Source organism: Muscardinus avellanarius (assembly GCF_963383645.1).
Source record: "Muscardinus avellanarius genome assembly, chromosome: 1".
NCBI classification, from domain to species: Eukaryota; Metazoa; Chordata; class Mammalia; order Rodentia; family Gliridae; genus Muscardinus; species Muscardinus avellanarius.
In genome coordinates, this window is record NC_137786.1 from 96,870,928 (window position 1) to 96,883,046 (window position 12,119).

General features: G+C 39.9%; 1 protein-coding gene across 1 annotated transcript in view; it reads right to left on the bottom strand.

Annotated features, from left to right (window-relative positions):
• The window catches only part of TMEM232 (transmembrane protein 232), a gene marked incomplete at both ends in the record, with an annotated part of 247,838 nt that overhangs the window by 10,607 nt on the left and 225,112 nt on the right, over window positions 1-12,119 (bottom strand). Inside the window, one exon of the mRNA XM_080709438.1 lies at window positions 1,485-1,698. Coding sequence (XP_080565564.1) covers window positions 1,485-1,698 — 214 coding nt within the window. The remainder of the gene's footprint in view (window positions 1-1,484; window positions 1,699-12,119) is intronic.

The window sequence follows — 12,119 nt, forward strand, 5'->3', positions numbered from 1 at the left end:
AACTAGAAATAACTAAAATTGAACATAACTATAAAAATATGTTAAGTAATTTACAGGAAAAGAGGGATAAATTAAATACAAAGGTGAAATACTTTGAGAGAAATTCAGAAGTTCTAAAATTAAAAATAATCAAGTTAAAATTCTAAAATTGAAAATTACAATATTTAAAGACATAAATTTATTGAATAGATCCTCAAGTAAATTGTAGAATATTTAGTCCGCTTAAAGGTAGAGTAATGGGAAATATCCAACTGAAGGATATTTTGAACACAGGTAGAAAAAAATAAACCATCTTTACCTTCTGAAAACTATCAAGTAGTCTAGTATGTTGCTATTTGGAAACTTATGAGGAGAAGAAAGAAAGAGGCAGAGAAGGTATTCTAAAAATAACGGTCAATTTTTAGAAATTTGACAATATTAATCCACAAATACAAAAACTTCAATAGTTTTAAATAGAATAAAGAAAACAAAACCTATCTTAGTCAAGTAGCTAAAGACCAAACAGAAAGATAAATATCTCTAAAGTGCCCAGAGGGGAAAAGAAACACTATGTACAAAAAAAACTGTAGTAATTATAGCTGGCTTCCCATCGTAAGTGCTGCAAGCCAGGAGACAGAAGCATATTCGATTAAATATTTCTAAAAACATAGAGAGGGGCAATGAAGATATGGAGTTAGTCGAACAAGCATACATTTGGTGGTAGCTGTGAAATGATTAATTAGAGAAGATGTTGGAGTTTTCTTATGTAATTCATCTTCTATGTACAGCCAACCAAGGAATTATACTTCTAGGTATCTACCCCGAGAAATGAAAATATTTGTTCACCAAAAAAATTCATGTATCAAAATGTTTACTGCCCAAATTGAAAGCAATTATCAACAGGGGAATGCCTAAGTAAACTTTGGTATAAACAAGCAATGCAATTCAAGTAAAAAAAAAAAAAGCATGAAGAATGTCATACAATCAATATGAATTAATCTCAAAAACATTACACCATGTGAAAGGAACCAGATCTAAGATAAAGATACAAAGAATGTTCTGTATGAATCCACTGATATGAAGTTCTAGAATAGGCAAAATTAATCAATTCTTTAGGAAATCAGAATAGTGTTTTCTTCTTTATGAGCAGATTACCCAAAAAGAGGCATAGAGAAATTTCTGGGGTATGGAAATGTTTTATATCTTGACTGGGATTTGGATATGCATATGACAGTGCTCATTGAGCCATGCCCTTTAATCTGTGTAGACATTGGTCTTCATTAAATCAAGACTGAAAAGATAAGAGAATACTGTCATGATTTCTATGGCAATGCCTTTTGAAAATCTAGACAAGAGGAGTAAATTCTTAATGGGATATACATTTCCAATACTAACATAGTAAGTAAAGTGCCTGAATAACAAAATAATTAGAAAGAGTGGATAAGAAAGTGTCTTACACATTTCCTTGTCTCTCTCCTCTCTATTTCTGTCTGATCATGAATTACTTTTCTTGTGACACAGTTCACTCAGAGTTCTGCTGTTAGGATCAAATCCAATGACAAGTATCCTCAAAAGAGAAATGCAGAGGAGAGATACCAGGCAAAAAGAAGTTAGCCATGTGAAGATGGGGTCAGAGACTGGCAGTGTGGAGGTGTAGAGGTAAGGAGGTGTGGAGGTGGGCCGCCATATGCCAGATGCCTGGATGAGGAGCTCCCGGAGCTGGAGCAGTTAGGGGAGAATCCTCCCCTCAAGTCTTTGCAGAGGGAGCCTTCCAACACCTGTTTCTCTGACTTTTGACTTACAGAACTGGGAGAATAAATTTATCTTATTTTAAGCCATCAAATTTGCAGTCATATATTGTGGCAGCTCTAGGAAATGAATACAGAGATTTTCAAGAAGGAACAAAATAGTTATTAAAGAACATATAAAGTCTTCATGAATGTGAATGAGGAAGTGGAGAAGGGTGATAGGTATCCATACTGAGAATTTACCCATATTAGGCTCATAGATGAAAAGCAAATATAGATTATATATTCTGTAATACTTCATATCTTTATTTGATAATACTCATCCCACTGTGCAGTTGAAGAAACAAATAAACAATTAGCAAAAAAAAACAACGTTTAAGCTTGCCAGTTTATAGTATTAGTCTTTTTCCATTCTTAACCAGTCTCTTTCAAATGGCTTTATGCAAATATTCAGTCATTTATTTTTCTTTCCTACCTTTCTGTTGATAATCAAGATGGTGCCTGGGTATAAAGTAGCTCTTGTGGTAGAATTGGACAAATGGACTCCAGGTCCCCAGGATGTGCTCTAGGCTTCTGCAACATGATAGCTGGTTCAGTGTACACTATGATGGGGCTGATCATGTCTAAAAATATGGCCATTAAAGTCCATGACTCAAGACCCTCAATCATTTTTATCAAATCCCCACAGTTCCACATGCTTTAGATCTAAGATCTCTACCTGTCCTCTGAATTTAAATAATCTTTTAGTCTTAATAAGACATGGGGAAATTTCTGGAATCCCTGACTATTCTAGATGGGCCACTTAAAGTCAGGATATTTATTTTAGATTTATCTTAAACTTGTACCTTTACTAATCCCAGGTAGAGCACTAGTTTTTACTTAGAATCAGGCCATATCTAGCACAGGGATTCTTAACCTATGAACTGAGCAAAACTGGGATATTTATGGATAAATTAAGGAGATCAGTGAATTTTGATGTACAAAGTATTATATTGTATTTTGAGCAATCTAACTTTATTGCAGATTTTTTTTTTTTTTTTTTTTTTTTGGTGTGTGTGGTACAGGGGATGGAACCCAGGGGCATTGTACCTCCGAGCTACACCGCCAGTCCTATTTTTAAGTCTATTTATTTAGTTATTTATTTAGTTATTTATTTTCCTGTACTAGATAATCTTTAAGGTGCATTCTTTTAATATATTTTTTATTTGATTGGTACACTTTCGTTTCATATCATATTGACAATGGCATATATTCACACAGTACTTGGTGTCCTCCCACCCCTGGCTTAGAAGTAAATGGGTGAAACTGGAGAAAATTATGCTAAGTGAGAATAGTTACTCACAAAAAGTAAAAATTCAGATGCTCTCCCTAATATGTGGAAGCTAGGGAGGAATAGGATCATAGTAGGACCTCTAGACAAGGAAGGAGAAACCATAGATGAGCAAATAAGGTGAACTAAATGAGGGAGATGGGATGGGGAGAGGAAAATCCCCTAATGGACATGATGTACATTCACAAACATAACAAAGTTATCACTAAGCCAAGCATGAGAAGGAGGGAGGGGGAGGAATGGGGTGGGAATCTGGTGAGGGCTAAATGAGTAATGTGTGCATGTATGCATCCACCATCTTGTACCCATTAAGATGTATGACTACAATGCACCAATAAAAATTTTTTAGAGTAAATGTTATTTCTTCATCTGTTTATCTTTCTCCTTCCTACCTTTTCCATGTTTAACTATGCAAACAAAAGACTAGGTACTTGTGAGAGTCTAAACTCTTGCTGTTGGAAGTGCCACTGTTTCCTCTAAGGCCCTCTGCTTCTTCCTGACATCCAGCCTTCCTCATCTCACTCTTCCCACCCAGCCTATGGCCAGGCAGGAGTTCTCCACACAGGAAAAAGCCTTTGATGTATCTCTTATCATATGAGAAAGCTGTGGCTCTGCCTTTGCTGAAGAGCAGCAGGAAGCAGGTACTGGCACCGATTGAAACCCTCTTCTATATTCTTTACTCTGATCCTCGCTCCACCCCAAAGTCCAGTGGTCATGTCACATAAAGTCATTATGAAACAAACCTCACAACCTCCCCAGCCCCTACAGATTCCTGTGAACTCTCAAGTTTCTACAGATTCCTGTGAACTCTCAAGATGATCTTGGTTTCTACAATACTAGTTGGGTTCTATATTTTAAGAGTCCAATATTTTTCTATCAAACACAAACTTTGCAGAAAAAATAATTTATAAAATCTAAGCTATCTTCACTTGTGAGGTGCCCTAATTGGTAGAGCACTAAAACAAAAACCAAAATCCCACCAGCAAATACTATACTCTCAAAGCCCATACAATAATGCCTTAGTGACACATCTGTATGATATGTCATTTGTTCACAAAGGGCTTTCATTGCTTTGAAATGTTTTTTCTCTTTTCTGAAAATTCATCATTTTTCTTCTTGTTTTCAGTTTATTGAACTGATGTGGGATAAACAGTATTTTAGTACATGTCAGGGTGGTAGTGAAACGGGGGTTTCTTGAGAGGAAACCCGGTGTTTTCTCGAGATGAAACGGAGTTTCCTAAGAAGGAACTCGACGTTTCCTTACCGGGTTCTTGTCTACGGTGAGCAAAGAATGACACCCGCAGACCTCAGGAAGGGGAGTAAAAGGTTTATTGGAAGCAGCAGGGAATGGGGGAACGGTGGCTGAACACCACAAAGGGGCTGGAACTCTGGGGTCCAGCAGCTGCCTTCAGGACAATACTTGAGAGTAGCCCAAGCCGAATTGCCTTCAGGTGCAGGCTGCTTTCTTCCAGAGTCTGTGCGATCTGCCAAAAGGGAATAGAGAAAAGTGGCCGAACATCCCCAAAGAGGCGGTTGGAACTCCAGGGTCCAGTAGCTGACTTCAGGGTTACTACCCAAGTGTCCCCTTGAGCCAAGTGCCCATCAGCTGCAAACTACTTTCCCAGAGTCCACGCAATCTGCCAGAAAAGAGTTACAGGTCACCCCTAGGGGCCTGGCCAGCCTTGATGTCCAGCAGAGGCCTTCAGGTCACTACTCGAGAGTCGCCCGAGCCACGTGCCCTCAGATGCACTCTGCCTTCTCTCAAGGCCAACACGACCTGCGAGAGAGAGAACAGCTCCCCAAAAGGGGAGAGGGTCCCGGGCGGGAAAGCCCCGTTTTGCTGTCGAGTAAGGCAAAGGCCTGACTGCTTGCAAGTCCGTTTTTGGTTAAGGTGACTTTGGGAATTCCAAGGAGAATTCTGGGAAGTAGCTCTCAGAATTTGCATAGGGTATTTGCAAGTCCTTTGAAGGGTCTCCTTCCAGGAATGCCAGACTTGCTTGGTGGGTTTGTTGATTAGTAAACAGATGGCTTTGTGATGCTCTGGCCTTCTTATCTCTGAGCCTTTGGAATTTCAGGTATTTGTTGCCCCTCAGGAAACTCAGGAAATTAACTTTTTTTCTACGGAGGCCTTTTCCCTATCTGCCTATTTCCTTTCTATCTCCTCAGTAGTTTGCAATCTTTGTACCACTGCTTCACTCTTGCCTAATATACCCATGCCCTTTCTTATATAACTTGATAGTTTCATTCACCCAAAAGAAGAGAATATTTCCCCTGCCCTTAGCTTTACACAAGGATATCTTAATTTCAGTAGCCAGTTATCCATTGAAGCAGTAATCTATGTCTTACCATGAAGCCATTTTGTAGAAGTGATTGAAGTTCATAATCAGTTGACTTCACTGATGTTATCCTAAAATAATCCTGGTGATTCTTTTTTAATATTTTGGAAGGCATTTAAAGCAGAGAAGACCTGAGTGTGGTGGTATGTGCCTATAATCCCAGTACTTGGGAGGCTGAGGCAGGAGAATCACAGGTTTAAGGTCATTCTCAGCAATTTAGGAATGAAATATTTTAAAAAGGAGGGAAGTTAGTTTGGAGGTAGAATTTCCCTGGGTCCAATACCCAGTTCTAAAAAGAAAAAAGAAAAAAAGAAGGAGAAAGAGGAGATAGAGGAAAAGGAGGAGGAGGAGGAGAAGGAGGAGGAGAAGGAGAAGGAGGAGGAGGAAGAGGAGGAGGAGGAGGAGGAGGAGGAGGAGGAGGAGGAGGAGGAGGAGGAGGAGGAGGGCAAGAATAAAAGCAGAGAAGAATTTTCACCAGTGGATTTCAGTTTCAGCCTGGGCTAAAGAGTCTGAATCTGTCCTTCCTTACAGTGTACCCTATAGATTTCAGAACTGCCTAGTCATATCCCACAACTGTATAAGTGAAAAACTGTAATAAATTTCTTACAATCTATTTCCCCCTGGTTCTACTTCTCTGATTGCATCTTACTATATACTATGAAAATTGCTTTGTCCACGAGACTGAGGTGAAACTGAGAGTGTGTTAGTCCCAAACCATCCTCCTGAGTGGCCTTGAATGCCCTCACTCATTATTTTGCACATGACCATCACAAAGAAGAATATGTCTGCTTGCTGCTCATTGCTGACAGTGGATAAGAGCCAAGTAGAGCAGAGACATGAGAAGTAAGCCATCTGGACAACTCTCACCTTGACCAGCTCAACTCCAGCCAGTGAAGATGCACGCATGATAGTAAATGAGTTAAAACAAGGATCTTGGGGATGGTGTTAGGCAACATTACTGTAGCAGTAGCTAACCAATAAGTGTAGCAGCAAAATGGTACATGGCTTCCTTTATTTAGGACAACTTCATTTTAAATTTCGTAATTTACTTTGCTCTTACTTTGCAAACAACTATGAAGTTGTAAATATTCTTCCAATGATGAATCTTGTTTCACTGACATCCAATTTATGCCCTGCTGTTTCTATCTTCTTGCATTAAACCAACTTGTTCCAGTGCCAAATCACAGGGCAATCTTGCTGAAGACATTGTAAATGGACATTTGACTCAACTTGTGAAGAGCCCACAAAGCACCCGGCTCATGCGATGTGAGGTCAGTTGTGAACATCTCTGAGCAAATTCATGCAAGCCCAGGCACTATCGGCCCTGTCACAGCTGTCACTTGGCTGACAGCAATCGTAAAGTGCCCTCATTATAGGAAACATCCCCCTTTCAAGATGTTAAATGTGAGATAAATCTGTTTCTTAGAGTCAGTGGAAGATGGTATATCCCTGGTTCCTGCATTCCCAGCCTGAACTGCTGTCACTGGAGCTGGGCTGCTGTCTCTGGATGAGGTTTATTCTTTTCAAAATGCCTGATTTCAAGAAAGGTCTTCAAGATAACTTTTTGTCACTCCCACTCCTCCATCTGCTGAGTAGCTTTAAGCCCTTGTTGCTATCTATTCTTTCTCATTCAGGGGTGGGATAGCCTCTAACTTTGGATGATTCTGCTCTCGAGTTGTAACTGAGGCATTTGGAATCAGTTTCTGGTACACACTGCCACTCATAGATGCAGGCAAGAAGAGCTCTTACTGTGGACCCCAGAGGTTAGCAAATTCTGTTCTAGCCCTCTGGCCAAAGCTTTCTCCTTGGCCAGGGAATTTATTGGGCTAAAAGTATATGCCCTCCTAAAGTCTAGGCCCCTTCCATAATGCTTCAAGTACCCGGAAAGCTGGTTCATGCTGCTGATTTCAGCCTCCCTTGGCCTAAGGGGTGCACAGGGGTATCTGTTGACATAGGTATAGATACAGCTTGGTCATGTGGGCGAGGCTGACACAACACATGTGCATCAGGCCTCAGGTGTGACTTGGTGGGAAGAGAGGAGGTGGGTTAAAGGCTTCCTATCCTCCTACCATTCCCTCTCCTTTTCCTTTTCTTTTCTTTTTTTTTTTTTTGTTACTGGGGATTGAACCCAGGGGCACTTAACCTCTGAGCCACATTTCCACACTTCCACACTCCCAGTCCTTTTTATTTTTATTTTGAAGCAGAGGTCTCACTAAATTCCCCAGGGTTTCACCAAGTTGCTGTGGCTGGCCTTGAACCTATAATCCTCCTTTTCAGCCTCCCAAGTACTGGGATTACAGCTGTGTACCACCACACTTTCTTGTTTGCTTTGTAGTTTGATTATTTTACTTTATACAATCAAAAAATTATTCAAGTGAATCTGCATGATTCCCCAGTCTGCCAAAGAAGTTTTGTATTTTCCTTAAACTATGTCTGGAGAACTAATCTAATCAACCCCATTTTTCTCAGATTACTCTTTTCTATGTAGAAGTTTGTTTTATGTACCCACCCACAACCCCACCAAACTTCTGCTTGGAGAGAAAGAGCTCAGGGCATGGTATGGTCCTCTGGGTCCTAGTCCAGCATCCCACTAGGGGCAGGGTGATTTCCACTTCCTTTTAGATCTGCATTCCATCTATAATGTTGTATAAATGTCTTTCTCCACAGTAACTCCCCACCTGGTCCCCATCAGGTCATGTATACAGGTTGTTGCTGAGAAGCTGGTGTTTTGCAAGAGAGGAAGAAACACACTCCATTGGCACAGTTTCAAAATATTTCCATTCTACTCTTCCTCTGGTAAATTTCTAGACCACCACAGAGAGAAATTATTGTGATCTAGGTCTCCCTATCATTCTCAAAAGATGACATTATTTCTGTATCTTTCTATCTCTCTTTCTCTTCTTTCTTTCTTTCTTTTTTTTCTTTTCTTTTCATTTCTTTTTTCTTTTTCTTTTTCTTTTCCTTTTTCTTTTTCTTTTTCTTTTCAGTACTGGGGATGGAACCCAGAAGCATTCAACCTCTGAGCTACACCCCCAAGACCTATTTTTTATTTCTTTCTTTTTTATGATTTTTTCATGTGTTTTCTTTTTTCTTTTTCTTTCTTAATGGAAAATAAATGGTATACATTTAAACTGTGCTTGGTTCCCTCTCCCTCCCACCCCTATTTTCCCTTCTTCCCCAACAATGAGTGTCCAGGGTAAACATGCTATATTCATTCTTTTACACATGTTTGGATGTAGTTCCTCCATTAATCAAGTTCAGCCTTCCACCTTGTCTATCTTTCCATTCAAAGTTTGCTGAGATTTCCCTTTCCTTATCTGGAGTTCCTCTAGTATCCCCAATGCTCCCTAGTATGAGCATATTAGAGAAAACATATGTTCCTTTTCTTTCTGTGCTTGGCTGATCTCACTTAACATAATGCTCTCCAGGACTTTCCATCTTCTTGAGAATTTGTGATTTTGTCCTTCAGTGGCTTTTCTTTATGCCAACAATGAATCCACAATGAAAGAAATCAAGAAAACAATTCCATTCACCATAACCTCAAAATCAACAAAATACCTAGGAATAAACCTAACCAAAGACGTAAAGGACCTCTACAACAAAAACTATAAAACATTAAAGAAAGAAATTGAAGAAGACTTTGGAAGATGGAAAGATCTCCCATGCTCATGAATAGGCAGAATAAATATAATCAAAATGGTCATTCTGTCAAAAGTGATCTATAGATTCAATGCAATTCCCATTAAAATACCAACTACATTCTTCATAGACCTAGAAAAATCAATCATGAATTTTATATGGAGAAAGATGCAGAATAGTCAAAGCAATTCTCAGCAATAAGAAGCATGCAGGAGGCATCACAATTCCAGACTTCAAATTATACTATAGATCAATAGCCGTAAAAACAGCATGGAACTGGAACAAGAACAGGCATACTGACCAGTGGAACAGAATAGAAGATACAGAAACAAATCCACACACCTATAGTCAATTAATCTTTGACAAGGGGACCAAACTCATACGCTGGAGAAAAGACAGCCTTCTCAACAAATGGTGGTGGGAGAACTGGCTATTCATTTATAGAAAGATGGAACTAAATCCTTACCTCTCACCATGATGCATAGGAATCAACTTGAGATGGATCAAAGACTTAGAAATTAGACCAGAGACTGTGAAGTTATTGATTTCTTTATTTTGAAACAGAGTCTCACTGAGTTGCAAAGGGCCTCACTAAGTAGCTGAGGCTGGCCACTTACCATGATGTTCCTGTCTCAGCCTCTTGAATGCTGGGATTACAAGTGTGGGCCACCATGCCTGGCTCTGTTTATCTTTCTATTTCCTGTATTTTCCATCTTTTTAAAATTTTCTTTTTGTGTGTGTGATAGTAGGAATTGAGTCCAGGAGCTTACAATTTCTGAGCTATACTTCCAACTCTATTTTATTTTTATTTTGAAACAAAGTCTCACTAAATGGTAAGGCTGGCTTTGATCCTGTGATCCTCCTGCCTCAGCTTCCCAAACACTGGGGTTATAGGTATGCACCATGATGCCCAGTCATCGTTCCTTTTAAAAGATATATTCTGAGGACTTCCGGGAAGATGGCGACCGAGAAAAGCGGGGCTTAAGAGCCCTGCTAACAACCAATCTCCATTACCACAAAACCAGCGCCTTTCATAGCCAGAAAACACCATCACCAGAAAAACAAAAAAACCACCAGGCTCCAGAGAGAAAGCGGACTGAGAACAGAGCTCAGGGCCACAGAGGAGACACACGTGCCCGAGGACGCGGCAGCAGCGCCATACTGCCGGCGGCAGCGGCGAACTCATCAGACGGCTACAGCAAGCCGAGGTGAGCCGCTGCGGAACAGCCAGGCGGGATCTTTCGGCGCAGAGAGGATTTAAAGCTCCCAGTGGCTGAGCTCAGCACACGCTGCAGGGATTCAGAGTGGAAATCAAAACCAGAGAAGAAAAAATACGCCAGCCTCATGGCCGAGGGCGTGGCCTTGGTGCCATATTGCCACCGGCGGCGGCAGCAGCAGTGAATTTGCCGAATCCAGTACAGCTACATCTGCGTACTCAAGAACAGTGAGTCAAATTGCGGGCCACAGAGGAGAAATCCCAGTACTGTACCTCACTGAGGTTCAGTGAGGTACCTCACTGTGCCCAGTGAGGGAGTGGTGGTGGCAGAGATATCACACCATAGGAGAACGTGCAACCTGGCACCCCCCATAGTTTAAAGCAGCCTCTATTGACTCCCTGGGTCAGAGACTCTGTGATAAAACCCAGTAAAGGAGTAGTGGGGTCTGAGATACTACTGACTCGAGATCCAGAACACCTTAAGTGAAGTCATAGTGACCCAAGGGAAGAACCCAGAGAAGGCACAAACATCCGAAATCATGGGAAAGAGGAATAATACTGGAGCAATGAATGCCGCCCACAACCCCACAACATCAGAACCTGATAAAACAGAAAATCAGAGATTTCTAGAAGATCAAATCAGGAAAATAACTGTAGAAATAATAGAGGTGCTTCAAAAAGAACTCAGAGAGAGCCAAAAAGAGATAAAGGATGCAATTAATGAAGTAAAGGCCTCAATTCAAAGCACAAACAACCGATTAGACCACATGGAGAACAGAATCTCGCTCTTAGAAGATGAGCAATCCAAAAATGAACACATAGTTTCTAATTTAGAAAAAAATATCCAACAGCAGGAATCTGACATTGAAGAAATATGGGCCCATTTTAAGAGAGCTAACCTAAGAATAATTGGAATAGAGGAGGGAAAAGAAAGTGAAACCAAAGGGATCAACAATCTCTTCAAGGAAGTAATAGCAGAAAATTTTCCAAACATAGAGCAAGAGGTTGATACACAGGTCCAGGAAACTTATAGAACTCCCTTTAGACAGGATCGGAGAAGAGGATCCCCACGCCACATCATTGTCAAAATGACCAATGTGGAAGCCAAGCAGAGAATCTTAAAGGCAACAAAAACAAAGGGCCAAGTGACATTCAGAGGCAAACCAATTAGAATCACTCCAGACTTCCCAAACCAAGTTATGAGAGCCAGAAGGGCTTGGAGTAACATATTCCAAACTCTGAAAGAAAACAACTTCCAACCAAAAATTTCCTACCCAGCAAAACTTTCTATCAAATTAGATGGAGAAATAAGAAGCTTCCATGACAAACAGAAACTGAAGGAATTTATGTCTTCAAAACCAGCGCTAGAGAAAATACTCAAAGAGATTAACTACAAAGAAGAAATAGGTAACACTCACCAGAACCAGAGAAACAAGATTTTCCATCCAACAGACAACTAAGATTGGTTATCTGTGGAGATTCATTATTTATGTTAGTCTTTTACCTATCTCTAAATTGTATTGTTTGCCTTTATTGTTGTTAATTTTTAGGATTTCTAGTTGGGATATTAATATACCTTCAGATATAGCATTTTGAAATATTTTATCCAATTCTATTAGTAACTTTTAACTCTGTTTACATTGTCTTTGGATATACAATTTTTTTTTTATTTTTTAGGGAGTTTGTATATTCTTCTGTTGCCTGTGCCATTGAAATCATATCCAAGAAATCACTGCCAATTTCAATGTTGTGAGGTTTTATGACCCAGATTTTCTTCTAAAAGTTTATAGTCTTAAGATTTATATTTAGGTCTTTTATCTATTTTGAGTTAATACTTGTATGTGGGATTAGGTAAGGGTCCAATTTTATTC